This window comes from Chlamydotis macqueenii, chromosome 1, assembly GCF_036417535.1.
Source record: "Chlamydotis macqueenii isolate bChlMac1 chromosome 1, bChlMac1.mat, whole genome shotgun sequence".
In the NCBI taxonomy this organism is placed as follows: Eukaryota; Metazoa; Chordata; class Aves; order Otidiformes; family Otididae; genus Chlamydotis; species Chlamydotis macqueenii.
This window is the reverse complement of record NC_141556.1, coordinates 7,567,303-7,583,975: the sequence shown is the minus strand read 5'-3', so window position 1 is coordinate 7,583,975 and position 16,673 is coordinate 7,567,303. Positions and strand designations below refer to the sequence as shown.

The window sequence follows — 16,673 nt, the reverse complement described above, 5'->3', positions numbered from 1 at the left end:
CTGCAGTGTGAGCGGCCCCAGATCCCCACTGCTCGGTGCAGGGAAGCTGAGAACAGACCATGCCAGCAAAGCCCAAGGCAGAGAAGTCATCGAGAGCCTTGACCTTTTCCATGTCCTTTGTCACTACGTCCCACTATTTCATTCTCCATTGGGTTCACATTTCCCTTTGCCTCCCTTTTGCTGCCAATGTATCTGTAAAAGCCCTTCCTGAATCTTCTGGTGATGAGAAATGAATCCGTGCGTTGGTGGTGGATTTTGTTGTTGTTCTTGTTATTGTCTCATCTACATCTGTTTTCCCTGGCATCTTAAGTTAAAAAAGCTAATTTTGCCGAGCTGGAGCAGCTGCCACTTCCCACCACAGTAAATTAAGCTTTCAGAAGACCTCATCTTTGGAATTACAGTTCTGATGATAATGTGGATTTTAATAGTCAATTGAGATGCTTATTAAATTATAACACAGTGCATTAGGACCGTTCCTGTACTGCTGGAGAAATCTCAATTGTTTAGTTTCTATTAGTTTTGTGATTTAATGAACAGAAAACATTAAAACTAAAAGCCAAATGCAAAACAGCTGTATAAAAGTGTTCTATAAAATTCAGAAAACTGACAGACATAGCTGTAAAAATGCTTTGCAGAGACACAGCCCCTCTTAAGTGCCATTAATTTTACTAAAAAGATGAATGCCACCATCAGTTTTCTTAACGAATAAAATCTCTCCCTCTTCTCTTTTCCTAGGTTCATGAGATTCAGTGGAGATTATCAACAGATCGGAGAACTATTAACTCTGGAGTGTTTTGGTGGTGTTGTTTGTTTTGGTTTTGTCTTAAATAAAAATCAGAGTAAGATGCAAAGGACAAGGTTTTTCATATGTGTCCAGACTCTTCTCCTCTTTCTAGGGAGCATGGCTACACCACAACCACTTGTCTTACCACTGATGTCACTGCGTGGTTCTCAGCGCTGTCGCCCCGAGTGGTGCCAGCAATGCCCAAGACCAATCTTTTGTTGTATTAAAGTTTGATTGTGGACTCTGTTAGCGTGAGGGTACAAATAAAGGGAGTCACCTCAGCCACCCTCTCCCCCGTGCCAAGGTGGATGAAGTCTCCTGAATCGTTTTGGGGTGTGCTGTAACAGGGTGGGTCCAGTGGCGTGGGAGTTACTGCACAAGCCATTACCGGTGGTATTATCAAGATTACCACAGAAACAGTAAATAAAAAGGAATAACTGTGTTCAAAGATTAGTTTTTTGAGGCTCTTGTTTAAAAATGCAGGTGTATAGATATATACATATGCATGTAAGTGTATTATGTATGTATAAAAGCATCTCGGTTCTCAAACTCCTAAATCGGACAGCAAAATCACTAACTACTATTTGTTTTGGTTTTTTTTCCAGATGTGAAAGACATTTTTGCATAAGATGCTGTCAAACACGTACCAGTGGAAGAAACCTCTACATTGCAAACAGGTTCGTGCCGGAATTGGCACGTGTAGTATCATTCCACTTTACCTTTCTGATGAGACTCTTGCCTGAACTTTGAAACAGATGAAGGTTCCTGTTTCAGTTTGTGAAGGCAATTGCAGCACATGTCTGAACTATAAACAGATCTTTCAGTGCAGTTGTGATTAGGACTTCAGTAATAAAACTGTTACTCTAGTTGCTTTTTTTTTTTTTCCCTTTGCCCTCACTTGCGTTTGGTTCTAGGGTGTTTTATTTTCTTTCTGTTTACCTCTGACTAAGAGTTTTCGTATAGCTCAGGAGTCAAAGGTCTGACTTTGTTGGCAAGGAAGGCCTGGGTGCTGTCACTGCTGCTGCTAGCTGTCCCGTCACAGTGCCTGTACTCTCGCCGCTGTCACTGCACAAAATCACTTTGAGAGGTTTTTTCTGAGTTCCTAACCTTGTCTGCCCCGCTTTTGTGAACAGCTGATGTTTTGTTGTAGCCCCCAAAGGAAGTGACTCCACTGAGCATACGTGGAACCATCTATTTGCATATGTTGGGTTGGCAAAATAATGCAAATTCTTAGCAGCATCAGGGCTGGAAGGAAATTATGCTATCCAGCTTATATTCTTACAATGTATTTGTTACTGGGTTTGCTGCCCTCAGTTTACCACTGCTCCCTGCTCTTCTGGCTCCCTCATCCACATCTCCAATTTCTCCATCTCCTGGGAGAGCAGCCTGCAAGGCTGGACCTGGAGCAGGCAGCACACTGCCTTCCTCTCACCTTCATCCTCCTCAGAGCTCTAACTTCTGCCCCCACCTTTCTGCTCTGTCTTGGTCAGAGATGAATCCCCTTGGCCCAGGGAAAGGGGGAAGATGAAAGACAGCAAATTTCAGCAGGAGCTACCCCACCTTCCCAGCAGCATCTCTTCTTGGCGCAGGGCTTGAAGGATGAACTGTCACGCCAACGGCACAAGCTGCCCCCCCACCCCGTGACGCGGGGGGCTGCAGTCCGCTTTGCAGAAGTGATGTGCCTCTACAGTGCAGTGGCAACAGGGATGTGTGCAAAGATCTTCCAAACTGTGCTGCAGGTCTTAGTAATGGGGCTGTTTTCAATCCCTTAATATTCTTCTCCTCAAATGTGTCACTTGATGCACTCCCAGAGTGCAGAGGAGAGCGTGCTAAGGACAGTCTGTATGGAACACCCCGCTTTATTGAATATGCCAGCTTCAGAACAATACCAAGCCTCTACAGCTTATTTTTTGCAACCTTAAGTTTTTACACTTCTCTCCCCTCACCCTTGCCAAGTTTTCCCCTCTGGCTTTTATTTTTTTCCTCCCCTCCCACTTCCTCAGGTGCTGCGCTGTGGCTCTTTTTGCTCTTTCCCCTCTTTTCTTATTCAGAAGCAGCAGAGCTGTCCCAGAAGGTTGGGCAGAAAGGCCACCCAGCACACTGCCCTGCCTCGGTGGGGATTTGGTGCGGTCTGCAGACATCTCAGCTCTCCTTCAGTGCAAATGAGGTACTTGGGAAACACACTCCTCCACCAAACCAGTGACAGTGGGACCATAAAAATCTCTCTAAATCGGTTCACAGAGGGGTGAGGCAAACTCTGACAGTGACCTTAGAGACAGGAGGGAAGGAGAATGTGTGCCGGCCTCGGCAGTGGTGTGCCGAGAGCGCCAAGCGTTGCTCTCTGCAGAGGGCTGATGAAATCCCTGCAGCTCAGTAACAGCTGGCAGAGAAGTGGAAAAATATGGGAAGGGAGGAGGAAGTGCAAAAGCATGCGCTGAGCCTTCCCCACGCATGTCCCAGCCTCCAGCAGGCCCTCCCATCCGCAAACCCTGCCAGCCCTCGGCTCTCGTCCGGGTTTGTGCGGCCCTTCTGAGCATGCACGGCTGCTGGCGCATGTGCGGCCGAGGCAAAGGCTGCGGACGCCAGCGGGACGCTGCTCCTCCCCGGCTGCGTTCGTAGGGTCAGAGTGGGGACAGAGCGCTCCGGCTTCCCGGGCATGATGGAACAGCTGGGGAAGCAGTCGGGGCCGGCGACTCGGCTGGACGCCATCCTCCGACACCTCTCTCCGCGGCTGGGAGCAGCCCCGGCTCCTGTATCCTTTCTGACGTGGGATCACAGAGGGAGAGTGGGACGTTGGCCCCGTTGCGGCCTGGGCTCTGCTTCTCCGGCCCCAGCGAGCTTTGCCCATCGCTCGCTGCACCCTGCGTGCTTGCGTGCGCATGGCGGTGCCAACGAGGAGTTCGGTGGTGGTTTGCCCTACAAGGACACGCTGCCTGGGAAGGACATGTGGGCAATGTCCCAGCCCTGTGTCCTGGTTACGGGGCGGTGACGTGCAGGGGGGCCGTGCCCCGTGCAGCCCCTCAGTGAGCAGGGATGCACCAGGGCAGCGCTTCCCCTGCCAGCCCCGACTGGGGTTTTGGGGTCAGCACCCATCCCACCCCAAAAACCTCTTGCTGCCTGGTGCTTTCTCCCTGAGCTTCAGCCCTGCAGCTCGACGGGTGCTGGGACGTGCGTCTGGTGAGCCGTCTGCCTCTCGGCAGCCCCCCATGGCTCATCTCCCCAGCACTGAGCAGGGGGGTTACCTGCAACGAATTTTCCTCCTAGACATTTGCAGGTTTGGGGGAGATAAACTCCGCAAGGCTTAGCAGGCACACAGCAAGTCTCAGACTTTGTTGAGAGGTACAGGCTTGACTGGTAGAGCAGAAGCAGGAAAAAAAAAAAATAAAGGTTTGGTTTGTGAGCAGGAAATGATGTGGAAATGTTGGAGGCTGCCAGCTTTATGATAAATCAGAGAAAGTAGAACAGGGCAGAAAGAAGTTTTCATGTTGGTCTGTCCCATGTTTGCAAAAGTTAAGTGAAGACTGCTTGCTGATAGTATTTTTAAAGCTGCTGCTGTAAATCTTGCTTTTAAAAAAATAGTATTTTTTTTTTAATGCTGCTGATTCTCGGTGAGAGTTGAATGCTGACAAGTGACCTCTGAATTGTAATAAATTGGTGAAGAGGGTGTGATCAAACAGGATATAGGAGTCTTCAAATGTATTAAAAATATGAAGACAGGTGGATCGTCATTGTCTCAGACTGCCGTAAGACAAAGGTGCAAGTAGGAACACAGAATTGGAAAGAAATGCTAGGAAAAGCACCCTGGTTGTAAAGAGAGAGTAAGAAAGGAGAGGCGCTGCACCAGCTGTTTTGTTTTTAAATCCAGCTGCAATGGTAAGAGGTGGTTGTACTTGTCTTAGACGAGCAGGAGTTTGCACCATCCCTTGAGGCTCTGCAGGTAGATGCTCTGGAAAAGCTTCTGGGGATCTTGAACCTTGCTGTGCTTGTGCTTCGGTCTCTCCAAAAGTGTTTACTTTCTTCTGAGTGGTCCCAGGTGCTGTATTACCCGCTCAGTCAACAAACTTGCCTGTGAATACGTTATTCCCAAAAGCGTGTGTGTGAGGGGAAGGGAAAGGTTTAAATACTCCATGTTTTCACCAAAATGAGCCATTGGAGGTGGCATCTCCTTCTCAACCTGTGTACCTCTTGTTTTCAGTAGTCCACGGAACCCAAAGTTGTCCTTTGAGCATTGCAAGGTGGTAAGAGCAAAGGAAGAGGTGCTGCAAAGCCTGGGAGGAAGGTGTTCAAATGGAGTCCAGCGCTTGGTGGACTTGTCTGCTGTTCCTCCGTTCTGGGAGGTGGAGGTGTGCTCAGGAGGGCACCACAGCTGAGGTTCAACCACTGCCAGTGTTTCCATCAGCTATCTGAGGTCATTTAGGAGCCTGAATGGCCAGGAGTCCCATTTTCCCTGAAACTGGACCTGAAATGTGGTGTATGGAGCACTAGTGCCCTCAGTTGGGGAATCCCTTGCTCTGGGACCTGCTGTGGTGGTTTCCACCTGGTCTCTTTGTGGTCCTCTTCCTTTCCTCTCTCTTCCATGCAGTTCTCAGCACCTTTTCCTCTCTCTGGCTTATAACTTTTGCCACACATTTTTGCATGTGTCGTGTTTCTTCTCCCACCGTATGTGAGTCTCGACCAACTTCCTGGTGTAGGGACCGTACGCACAACTGTTGTGATGAAACCTATTTCTTATCCCAGAAGCATGCGTGCTTTTACGGCACATTTAAAAGGCAGTGGTGAGCAGTAGAGGAAAGTCCTTGGTTTACATAAAACCCTGAAGCACAGGGGTCTCCAAACATGCATGTGCAGACCCAGAGATCTGCGTGAAAATATTCTTTTTTTTTTTTTTTGTCCTTGCCCCTGGATGATGCTTCAATATCATGCACAAAGCTCTTGTGAGGCTTCATTAGCAAGTGGGGTTTAATTGCTCTGTCAATGAGAATGTGTCTCCTTGCACAGCAGAACACAGCTGTGTTTGTTTAAACCCATTGAAATGAATCAAGGTGGAGGACAAACCCATAGCTCTTCTCTCTTCGTGGTCTCCCTGTCAAGTTTGGGGTGGTCCTCATCCCTGCAGTAACAGGAGGGAAGGTGAGGGTTTCCACCACAACATGGGAATGCGAAGTGCCAGGTTCACCTCGTGTGACTTCTGGCTCTGAATTCAGAATCTTGCGCAGTCTCATTTTTGCACAGTGATGTTAGGAGGGGAGAGATGGAGAAGCACCTCCAGGAGGCAACACAGGTTTTGAGTAGGTCTGGCTGCTCTCTGGAGCACAGGGAGGGAAACTGGGCAAGTAAACATCTCTACTGAGCATCTCATTGAGTGTCCCGATGTTCTGGGAGATGAATTGAGGGCTGTGGACTATTCTGGAGTCCCAGGCATTTTGTACTGACTTTTCCATATGCGTGGACAAGGCATGATGTTATTTTATTCTTCTCTGCCAGATGTTTTGCTCCAAAGGTGGGAAGATTTTTTTAGAAGAAAAATAAACAAACCCATCATTTGAATGTCCAGCACAGCACTTATCTTTAAGATGAACTACATTGTAGAATTCAGGACGCCTGTGTGTAGATGTTCTTCTACTCTATTGTGCTTGAGTCTGTATTCCTTAATTTCCATCCTAGACAAGCGTTCCTACTTCAGCCCAAGTTAGTGCTGTTCCTCAGCCAGGGAGGTTTCGGTAAGCTGCATCTTCCTTTGTAGAAATAAAAAAAAAACCCCATAATCTGCAGAACTCAATTATTTTTTCCTCCTTAGCACACCTGGAGAGCTGGGGTGGACGTACAAGTGAGGAGGGTTTCCCACTGATTCTCCCCAGCAGCCACTGATCCCCTGCATGTCACCACCTTCCAGCTGGGTCTCACCAGCACTGCTCCCGTTGTTCTGCCCAGCCCTGCTAACATATTTCTCCTCTGTTTCTCAGCTATACCCTGGACAACGATGTCCTCACCACAGAGCAGAGGCAGTTCTACGAAGACAACGGGTACCTGCTCATTAAGAAGCTCGTTTCTGATGAAGACATTGAGCGCTTCAGGTATGGGGGACTTGCCTAAGGCCTTGTCCTGTGTGCAGCAGCATCCCGAGGGAGCTCCGGGAAGCTGGGTGAAGCTGGACTCTCCCAACACAGATGTTCCCTCTGCTTTGCAGGAAGGAGTTTGTGAGGATCTGTAAAAGAGAGGTGAATCCACCAGGAGCTATGATTATGAAAAATGAAGCTCTGAGATCCCAGTATGGCCAGTCTGAAAAAGTAGTTAATAAAGTGCAGGATTTCCAGGAAGACGAAGAGTTGTTCAGATACTGCACTCTGCCAGAGGTAAAATTAAAAAAAAAACAGCAAAAAGGGGGATGGTGGTGGAAGAGCCTGTATGAATGTATCTATGTTTTAATGCTTCTGCAAATAAGCTTTTTTGTTTGTTTGTTTGTTCCTCTAAAGCTATGTCCTTTATCTCTTAGAGCCCCTGTATGTCACTCCCATAAGTACATATCTGAGGAAGGAATATCAAGCCATCTTCTAAGAGTGTTCTACTGCAGGTGTGGTCTCATCAGAGCAGAGTAGAGGGCAGAACCACGTCCCTCAACCTGCTGGCCATGCTACTTTTGATGCAGCCCAGGATTCAGTTGGCCTTCTGGGCTGCAAGCATACGTTGCAGGCTCATGCTGACCTCCTCATCAAGCAACACCCCGAGGTCATTCTCAGCAGGGCTGCTCTCCATCCCTTCATCCCCCAGGCTGTATTGAAACTGGGGGTTGCCCTGACCCAGGGGCAGGACCTTGCACTTGGCCTTGCTGAACCTCATAAGGTTCACATGGGCCCACTTCTCAAGCTTGTCCAGGTCCCTCTGGATGACATCCTGTCCCTGAGACATGTCAACTGCACCACTCAGCTTGGTATCATCTGCAAACTTGCTGAGGGTGCACTCAATCCCACTGTCTAAATCATTGATGAAGATATTAAACAGTCCTGGTCCCATTACAGACCCCTGAGGGACACCACCTGTCACTGATCTCCACTGGGACACTGAGCCATTGACCACTATCCTCTGGATCTGACCATCCAACCAATTCCTCATCCACTGAACAGTCCACCCATCAAATGCATATCTCTCCAATTGAGAGAGAAGTATGTTGTGGGAGACAGTGTCAAAGGCCTTACAGAAGTCCAGATAGACAACATCCGGAGCTCTTCCCTTCTCCACTGATGTAGTCACTCCATCGTAGAAGGCCAGTAGGTTGATCAGGCAGGACTTGCCCTTGGTGAAGCCGTGCTGGCTGTCTCAAATCAACTCCCTGTCATCCATGTGCTTTAGCATAGCTCCTAGGAGGAGCTGTTCCATCATCCTCTCAGGCCCATTTTTTAAAAATGGGTACAATGTTTCCCTTTTACCAGTCACCAGGGACTTCACCTGACAGCCATGACTTTTCAAATATCATGGAGAGTGGCTTGGCAACTACATCAGCCAATTCTCTCAGGAAGTATGACCCTCCTCATCTTTTCAATGCCACCCAGCAGCCTGCTGCTCCATCTTCTGTCTTGGCTTCCTAGCATGATGCCCGTTTGTGTGCCTCCTGTCCTGCATCCCTCCATCCTGACCTCCTCCTCCTGTACCCTAGCCCTCAGCCAAACATCCAGGTCCCAGTGCTTCCTCAATAATCTTTCCTCTTGTCTTTCATGTTTGTAATTTTTTTTTTCCTGATGTTTTCTTCCCTGTAGGTCCTCAAATATGTTGAGTGCTTCACGGGGCCCAACATCATGGCAATGCACACCATGCTGATAAATAAACTTCCAGATTCTGGTAAGGAAAACTTGAATATGAGGAAAATAGAGAAATTGCTTTGTATATGCTATCTGGCCAGAACAGAACTTAGTGTTTTAGAAAAGCTGTTTGAAAAAAAAAAAAAGTGAGATAAATTAAAAGCAAATAACTTTGAAAAATTATGAGGCCACTTTGGTAATGGTTTATTTTCTTTTAACCTTAGTTTAATGAGATAACATTTCTTGTCTTTCAATGTTCAGTGGATGTGGGTTTGCTAAAGAGGGTGGTTGTGTTGGCTGCACCACTTACACGTTCAAAGTGGGCAAGCGAGCTCCCTGTTCAGCCAGCTGCACTTGCATAAAGGCCCAGGGCTGAAAACATCACATGCTTCTTAAGCCTGACTTTTCACATGTGTTGAAAACTAGTGCTGCCGTGGACTTTGGTAAAAGGTAATGAACACAGCCATCATCCTTTGCTCGGCGTTGATACGCTCCTGACCTCGCTGACAGTTCTTGCAAGCTCAGCGCTTTGATATGAAGATACTTGAATAGGTGCTAAAAGAAGGATGTTTGAGCCTGGCTTTGGCTCCTGCTGCTAGAAATTGAGATCATAATTTACACAAGGGTGATGCGCAGGGAGAGGGAAAGGAACTGCACTAACCGCATTGCACTCTTTCGAAGTAGCTTTGACAAGGTCTCCATTTGATATCTTTGAGTACTTTAGGAGAGCTGCAGATCTCAGGAGAGTTTTTGAGGCTGCCCAAAGTCTAAATCATACGGCAAATGAGGCAAGGGGAAACATCTTAACTACATCTAAGGAGCAATGGCAAAATAAATATATAAATAATATACAAAAGGCTGTTTTGGCGTGGATTATATTTCCATAGTGGGGAAAAGCAGTAACAATCAAAACTTCAGAAATGTTTATTTTTGTTTAGATTTAATGGAAAAAAGCCTCTAGTGCAAAGGCTAACAGAGTGCTGGGTAGACTGTCTGGGGAGGCTGCAGTCCATACATTGAGATTTAAAAAAAAAAAAAAAATTTTTTTTTTTTTAAAAAAAGAAGGCTAAATAAACGTGTTGAGTGCCGCACAGCCAGGGTTGATTCTGCTTGCAACATAGTGATAGATCAAGTGACTGCAGACAGCATGGAAGTTTGAAAGTCTTTGTACTGGGAGGGGTTCATGCAACCCCGTGCTGGTTAAAGTTCACAAAACGAGAGCAGCCAAAGCGAACAGTGAAAATTTGTCAGGGAGATGGTGGTGGTGAATGCCAGCATAAAGAGTCTTCTGAGGGATCTCACAGCTGGGCAGCTTCCTGGCATTCACTGTGTCCCCATGCCATCGCTGAGCCAAGAGCCACCGCTGTGCTCTTGACCCATTTTGGGATGGGGTATAAGGTAACCCACTTGGCTTCCAAGTCACTGGTGGGCTGGAGCAGGCATCGCATAAAGTCTCTCCGGTGGCAAGCAGCAGCTTCTTAGGACATGTTACAACAAAAGCAATGGTTTAACTGAAAGGAGAAGGCTGGGTCACGTTTTATGAAGTTGAAGATTTTGATCCTGTGTTGCAGATAAACAGACTTTTCTCCACCCCATGCATCAGGACTTGCACTATTTCCCCTTCCGGCCTGCGTCCCGCATCGTGTGCTCCTGGACCGCCATGGAGAGGGCTGACCAGGACAATGGGTGCCTGGTTGTGCAGCCAGGGACGCACAAGGAACCCCTGAAGCCTCATAGCTATCCACAGTGGGAGGTAGAGTGGCACGGGGGGCCTGGGAAGGGCATGCGCACGGGGGGCTTGGGAAGGCCGTGCATGAGGGGACCACATTTTGGCTGGGAAGAGCCCACTGTGGAGGGATGATGCACAGGTCAAAGCTGAGGTTTTCAGTGATGATTTTTCTGTTTATGCAAACACTGACTTGTTGCTTCGGGAGAGAGTTGCTTGGTAGGCCTCACTCCATGTGTCCTGGATAGATTTGCCTCTGTTCCCACCTTCTCCTAGAAATTGTCCAGCACACTGTGGTGTAGTGGCATAAACACATGCACTAGTTCTCCACTGCCCTTGCCAAGTCTGAGGACTCTTTCTCCTCTTGTGAATTTGTTCCTGCCTGGTGAGCGTGTGTACTGTCCCAAAGAGGAGAAACTGTATAGTGAATGGCTGGATGCAGTTAAATACCACGCAGTATTTTCCTCTTAAGAAAAAATGTTTCCTGACCTGGCCTGGCGTTGGTGATGGTTATACTGGGAGCAGAAGGCTGGACCCTTTTGGCCACATTTGTGGGATTGCCCAGTGCTCTTCTCTGTTCTCTGCAGCAAATAAATGTTCTTAATTGTCTGAATCCAGCTTCAGGAAATAGAAGTATTGCTTTGCTGTACCTCAGGCTTGAAGTAGGAAGACTTGTAGGCAGGTGGGCAGGCTCTTGATCAAATACACTGCGCAGAGGAAAGCAGATGAGTAGCTGTGCCTGCTGTCTCTCGCACTGAGGATTGGCACTTTCTCTTGTTTTAACTGAGTGATTTCAACTCAGCCTTTTTTTTTTCAGGGTAAAACCAACAAACTTTTCCATGGGCTGCTTGATGAGGATGAGAAGAGTCCCAGGGTTCACCTTGTCATGGAGAAGGGAGACACCGTGTTCTTCCATCCCCTGCTCATCCATGGTTCTGGGATAAACAAGACATCTGGTTTCCGAAAGGTAGGAAATCATCTCTTGATATAGCTTTTGACATTCTTTATTTTTTTAAAAACTGATCAAACTATTGCTCCCCCCCTTTCCAAGCTCATGAATATGTGGATGAACTTTTAAATGAGTTTTTAGCTTCCTAATGTACTTTTACGCTCTCCTTTTTTTTTTTTTATTTTTAAACATCTCTGTCTTTTGGGAGAAGAGCGTGTTGTGGGGCTGCTTGAGAAAAAGAGCAGGAGTAGAAATTAGATGTTGAATCTATGTCTGAAGGCTGGCTGGCTGTTCTTGCTTTTCCAATGGTTCCCCTTCATCCATCCCAAATATCAGGAGCTTCTCGAAATTTCTTCTCCCTGCCTTCTTGTTATCTCATCTCTGGATAGCAGGAGCCTCCATCATCCCATAAATAATATTTATTTATATGATAACATAACATATTTTTCTATTAAAGATTTGATTGAGCATTGTCTCTTTGGTTTGCATCATGATTATTTAACTGAAACAGGCAAAACTGCCCTCCTTTGGAGAACTGATCCTTTCTCAGAAGTGGATGCATCCAGGCACATAAGAGATCTGTAGCCTCTGGTGTAGCCACCAGTACCAACGCAGATGTTTCACCTCATGCACTGCAACACAGACTGCTCTATTTTGATTTTGGTTTGCCAGTATCGACTACAATATGGCCCATTTTTTCAGCCCCAGTAGCAGTTTACTGGTACGGAATTCCTTCCTCCTGCAATCCTGAAAGCAGAGAGGACTTCAGGTGCTGAGTCTCATCTGCTGGCTCGTTCCTGGCTAGTGGAGCAATAGTCCTGTTTAGTGTCCCGCAGAAACACAAGAGCTTCCTCATGCTGTGCCAAATCCCAACACTTGTCTGCCTTTAGGGTAAATCAGTGAGTATCCTGGAGCATTCTGAGCCGCGTTATGGTCCAGCATCCTTTGAGATCTGGCATGGTCTTGCTTGTTGCTGGCATAGCTCCTGTAACGAGAGAACAGCTTTTTCTGGTGGGGCATTTCTGTTTAGTTCCTCTCAACTTTGCTTAAGCAAGAACCAGTTACAAAATAAGTGGGCTGATGTGACCGTCTGGGTGCAGAACGTAAGAATCCCTACTGAACACGCAGGTCCGCTCCAACCCCAACTTTCCCTATTCCCACTCTAGCCACCGATATTCTGAGATCAAGTAGCACAGCTCATGCTGAGGGGTGGGGCGTCCATGATCTGGGATGCATGAGATTTTTTTTTCCACCAGTCATTTGTGATGGATGTGGTAGTGAGTGATGCCCGATTTCCTCACGCAGAGCATAAGCTGTCACTTTGCCAGCTCAGAGTGCTACTACATTGACGTCAAGAACACGAGCCAAGAGCACCTGGAGAAAGAATTGGTAGAAATGGTTCAGAAGAAATACAACATGACTTCTGTGGAACTCAGGGTAAGACTTAGCTATATGCCCTTTGTTACAGTCCAGGTCAGTTCCCTTTCCTAATCTCTCTCGTGGGACAGATTTGTGCTTTTTGCTTTACCCAGTCTGGCAGATCAAGCTGTGCCAAGCAGAGGCGTTTGGCAGAATAAGAGACCTGAAGTTCAGAGGATGACCAGCAGGCTTTTTTGGCGCCTTTTTGCTCATAAGGCTGCTTCTTGCTGTGCTGGAGAAGTGGTCTTGGTCTCTGGGCAGCCCCTTCACAGGCCTTAAGCTCCTGCAGCTCTACTTGTCAAAAGTATCTGGGGTATTCCTGTGGAGAGGACTTTCTTTTTCACCTTCAGGCTTTTTGTTTTGTTTTGTTTTTTCCCCACAATGTGCCTGGGTATGGTGGGGTGTTCAGCTGTGTTTTGCAGGTAGAGCTTGCTTGACTTCTGAGTCCTGGAGTTATTTAGGTACACAGTGAAATCAGAAGTGATGCATAGTGAGACTCTCCTTGTGCGTGGAAATCAATCATAGAATCATTTAGGTAGGAAAAGACCTTTAAGGTCATTGAGTCCAACCATTAACCTAACACTGTCAAGTCCACCACTAAACCATGTCCCTAAGCACCACACGTATGTGTCTTTTAAATATCTCCAGGGATGGTGACTCCATCACCTCCCTAGGCAGCCTGTTCCAGTGCTGGACAACCTTTTCAGTGAAAATTTTTTTCCTAATATCCAACCTAAACCTTCCCTGGTGCAACTTGAGGCTGTTTCCTCTCATCCTGTCACTTGTTACTTAGGAGAAGAGCCCAACACCCACCTCACCGCAACCTCCTTTCAGGTAGTTATAGAGAGCGATAAGGTCTCCCCTCAGCCTCCTCTTCTCCAGACTAAACAAGCCCAGTTCCCTCAGCCACTCCTCATGAGACTTGTTCTCCAGACACCTCACCAGCTTCGTTGCCCTTCTTCTGATGAGCGAGTCTATTTTCATGTAGCTCTAAGCTTTTTTTAGCCAGAGTTGGAGCTTTCTCCCAGAGGAGTGCCCAGCTCTTACATTTCACCTTCACAAGACTAATGATAAGAATTAAGTAATCCTCACACCGGGAAACTGAGGCAGGAGCTTGCCCAAGCCTTACCTCTGTGAAGCAAACAGCGGTGGTCGTCTCCACTTTACAGTCTGCAGCAATGCCTGCCCAGCAGCTGATTTCTGGCTAAGGGCTTGCATTTCTGTCCGTTATTTGGTGACAGTTTCTGCTGCAGAAGGAGTATCACGTGCTCACGGGCAGCAGTGTGTGAGGTGTAGTCAGCTGGTGAGCTTTTTTGGATCTTCCAAAGGCGCGCGAGGGAGGCATTGTGTGACAGGCGGGCGAGGGCGACTTCTGCAAGGGTAATGTTCTCTGGGCTGCTCGTGTTTCCTCTTCTGCTGCCTTCCAGAACTGAACCGTGGGCATCCTGCCACCTGTGTAACACCTGCAAACAACCTGTCTCCTGGGGGTGGAGGGTGCACCTCTTCCTTAGTTTGGGCTGTGATTTTGTTCTTGATATTTAGGATTTGAAACTGTATTCAGTAAGTAGTTCGGTATGTAGCTAAGCTGCGAATGCTGTATCTGCTTCCATCGCTGTAAACTGGAATCCTGGTCACTGGTTTTGCTGACCCTTAAGGCTTTTCCTTTATCTCATTTTTGTTTTGAAGGACATTTGGAACTTCCGAGCACGGCTTGTGCAAGGGGAAAGAATTAACCTGTAGAACCTCTGAAGAGCAGGACAGAAAACAACGTGCCTGGGAACGAGCTGCTCTGATGGGAGAGCGCAGACCCTGCCTCAGCAGGCAGAATTACCTGTGCTTTGTTGACCTCTGTGTTGGTAACTTAGCCAAATGCTGCATCGCAAAATCATTTTATGCTAATACAAAATAATTGCACTGAGGTTGAACAGCTGATATATGTTAAAGAGAACCTAGCCTAGAAAAGCAGAGATTTGCTGCGGTTATCTTAGACAATTGAAAAATTAAGGTCTTGAAAGATCACCTTGATTTTTTTTGATGTTTTCATTCTTGTTTTTTAAAACTTCCTCACATGGCATACCTTTGGAACGATGCTATACTAACGTAAGATTTTATGCAAAGGTACGGTTTTTAATGTTTCCAACTCCCTTTTCTATGCAAAGGAGATAAAATGAATCAGTTTCATGCAAGCCCTCAGTATGGGAAGCTGCTAGTACAGCTGATGAAGATGAGGATGTTGGTACCAGCAGAACTGATTATGTAAGGGACTGGATAAAGGGGAAGCAGCAACCGTTTGGGTAGAAAAATGGGATTTATAGGTTGGAATATGATCTCTAGTAGAGTTCCTCAAACATGACCTGGCATGGCATGTTATCTTACCAAGCAGTGCTGGCACAAGTTGTATGTGTGGCTGACAGGGTTGGGAACTACTACGCCAGCGAACCAGCCTCTCGTTGGCCTTGCACAACTGATCCGAGGCTGTGCGAGATGACGGAGTCCTCCTTAGAGTCCGGTGGGTCTGGGAAAAGACGCCTTTTGGTGCTGCCAGGTCGGGGAGGCGGTTGGATGCTCCTCAGGATGCACTGGTAGCAAAGTGGAGCGACGTGCACTGAAATGATCCTCTTGTCTTGCACAATGTTTTTCCTTGCTTTCTGGAAGATTTTGCTTTCGGAATCTATTTTTTGAAATACAGATTGGATCAGAGCAAAGCTGTGTTTGAGGACTGTGTTTTATTATTTCTGCTGCTCAGAAATTCTGGTGATGGGTGCATCGTTGAATACCTCAGTGGAGAATGTCAATCCTCAGCTCTCTTCCACTCTCTCCTTCCACCTGAAGAAGGTGCCAAAACAGCACCAAAGGCTGCACTGATGGGCTCTCATGGCTTGTTCTGCTCTTATCCTGCAGCTCAGGAGGTTACTCAGTCGAGACAGGAGACCAGGTGCTGTCCTGTCCTAGACCCACGAGGCTCAAACTCTTCTCCTCCCTGGGGAACTGATTAGACAAGTGGCTGCAAGTTAAACCTGTTGCAGTCATTTCATGCATGACAACGTAATTTAGAGGAGGCTTTTGCACTTCTTCCTCTTCCTGCAGTGTCCATACATTTCCTTGTTCATATGCTTTCAAACAAGGTGATGTTTGAGCAGTTATTGCATTGGTCCTAAGCTCTTGGTGGTGGGGTGAGGTGCCTGGGCCTGCCTCCTGCAGGCAGACATATCCTCTGGGCAGCCTCTGGTTTGATCACAACACCAAGAAGTCTGATGAGGGGGAAACTTTAGGACCCCCAGCCCTGCTTAGCAGGTGATTTTGAGTATCCTGGTTCCTGCACCTCTTCCCATGCCCTCTGTATAACCCTGGCACTGATCCCACTCCCAGGGAGATGTGCTAGGATGCATCTCCAGACTTGGACCTTCTCAGCCTGATCTTTGCTTGCTGCATGGTCCCAAGTGAATGATTTCCAGTGAGTTGCAGGCTTCTCTGTTGACTTTGCTGAGCTCTGGCTCACAGCTGAGCTGGTGGTCTCCTTAGGATTTTTGTGAGGACTTAGAGTACCCTGTCTGGTTCACAGCAAAGGATTCCTGGAGAAACTTCGCTGCCTGGCGTTATTGGTGTAGCTGAGTTGACTGCAGAGGGAGCTGTGACCACAGAGAAGAACTACAGGTGTCCACCGGATTCCCAGTCTTTCCAGACTCTGTATTTCTCTTACTACAGCTGGCAGAGAGAAGGAAAGGAAGTACTTTAGCCTTGTTTTCAAAAATTTGCACATCTCTGCCTATGAGTTTAGGCTTAAATTTCCTCTTTCAGAAGAACAAACCCATCAAAGACCTCACACATCATCTAAACTCAGCAGTTGTCCCACCTGATGAGAGACTCAGGTCCTCTCTGCTTCCTACAACAGCAGGTCAAGGAAGCTCCAGAGCCTGGGGAGGACTAAGCTTAGGCAAGCTCCCCTTGACTGTGTGCAAGGGCTGCTCGACTGTGTCCTAGCAATGCCAAGGAGTCTAATCC

General features: G+C 47.3%; 1 protein-coding gene across 1 annotated transcript; it reads left to right on the top strand.

Moving 5' to 3' along the window:
• Positions 1–3,375: 3,375 nt before the first annotated feature.
• PHYH (phytanoyl-CoA 2-hydroxylase) lies at positions 3,376–15,376 on the top strand. Its single transcript, XM_010122404.2, has 9 exons — positions 3,376–3,536; positions 6,449–6,504; positions 6,748–6,858; positions 6,972–7,137; positions 8,536–8,617; positions 10,149–10,330; positions 11,121–11,270; positions 12,558–12,689; positions 14,358–15,376. Exons 1-9 carry the CDS (start codon positions 3,441–3,443, stop codon positions 14,409–14,411), a joined length of 1,029 nt encoding a protein of 342 aa, XP_010120706.2. The 5' UTR covers positions 3,376–3,440; the 3' UTR covers positions 14,412–15,376.
• The last annotated feature ends 1,297 nt before the right edge of the window (positions 15,377–16,673 follow it).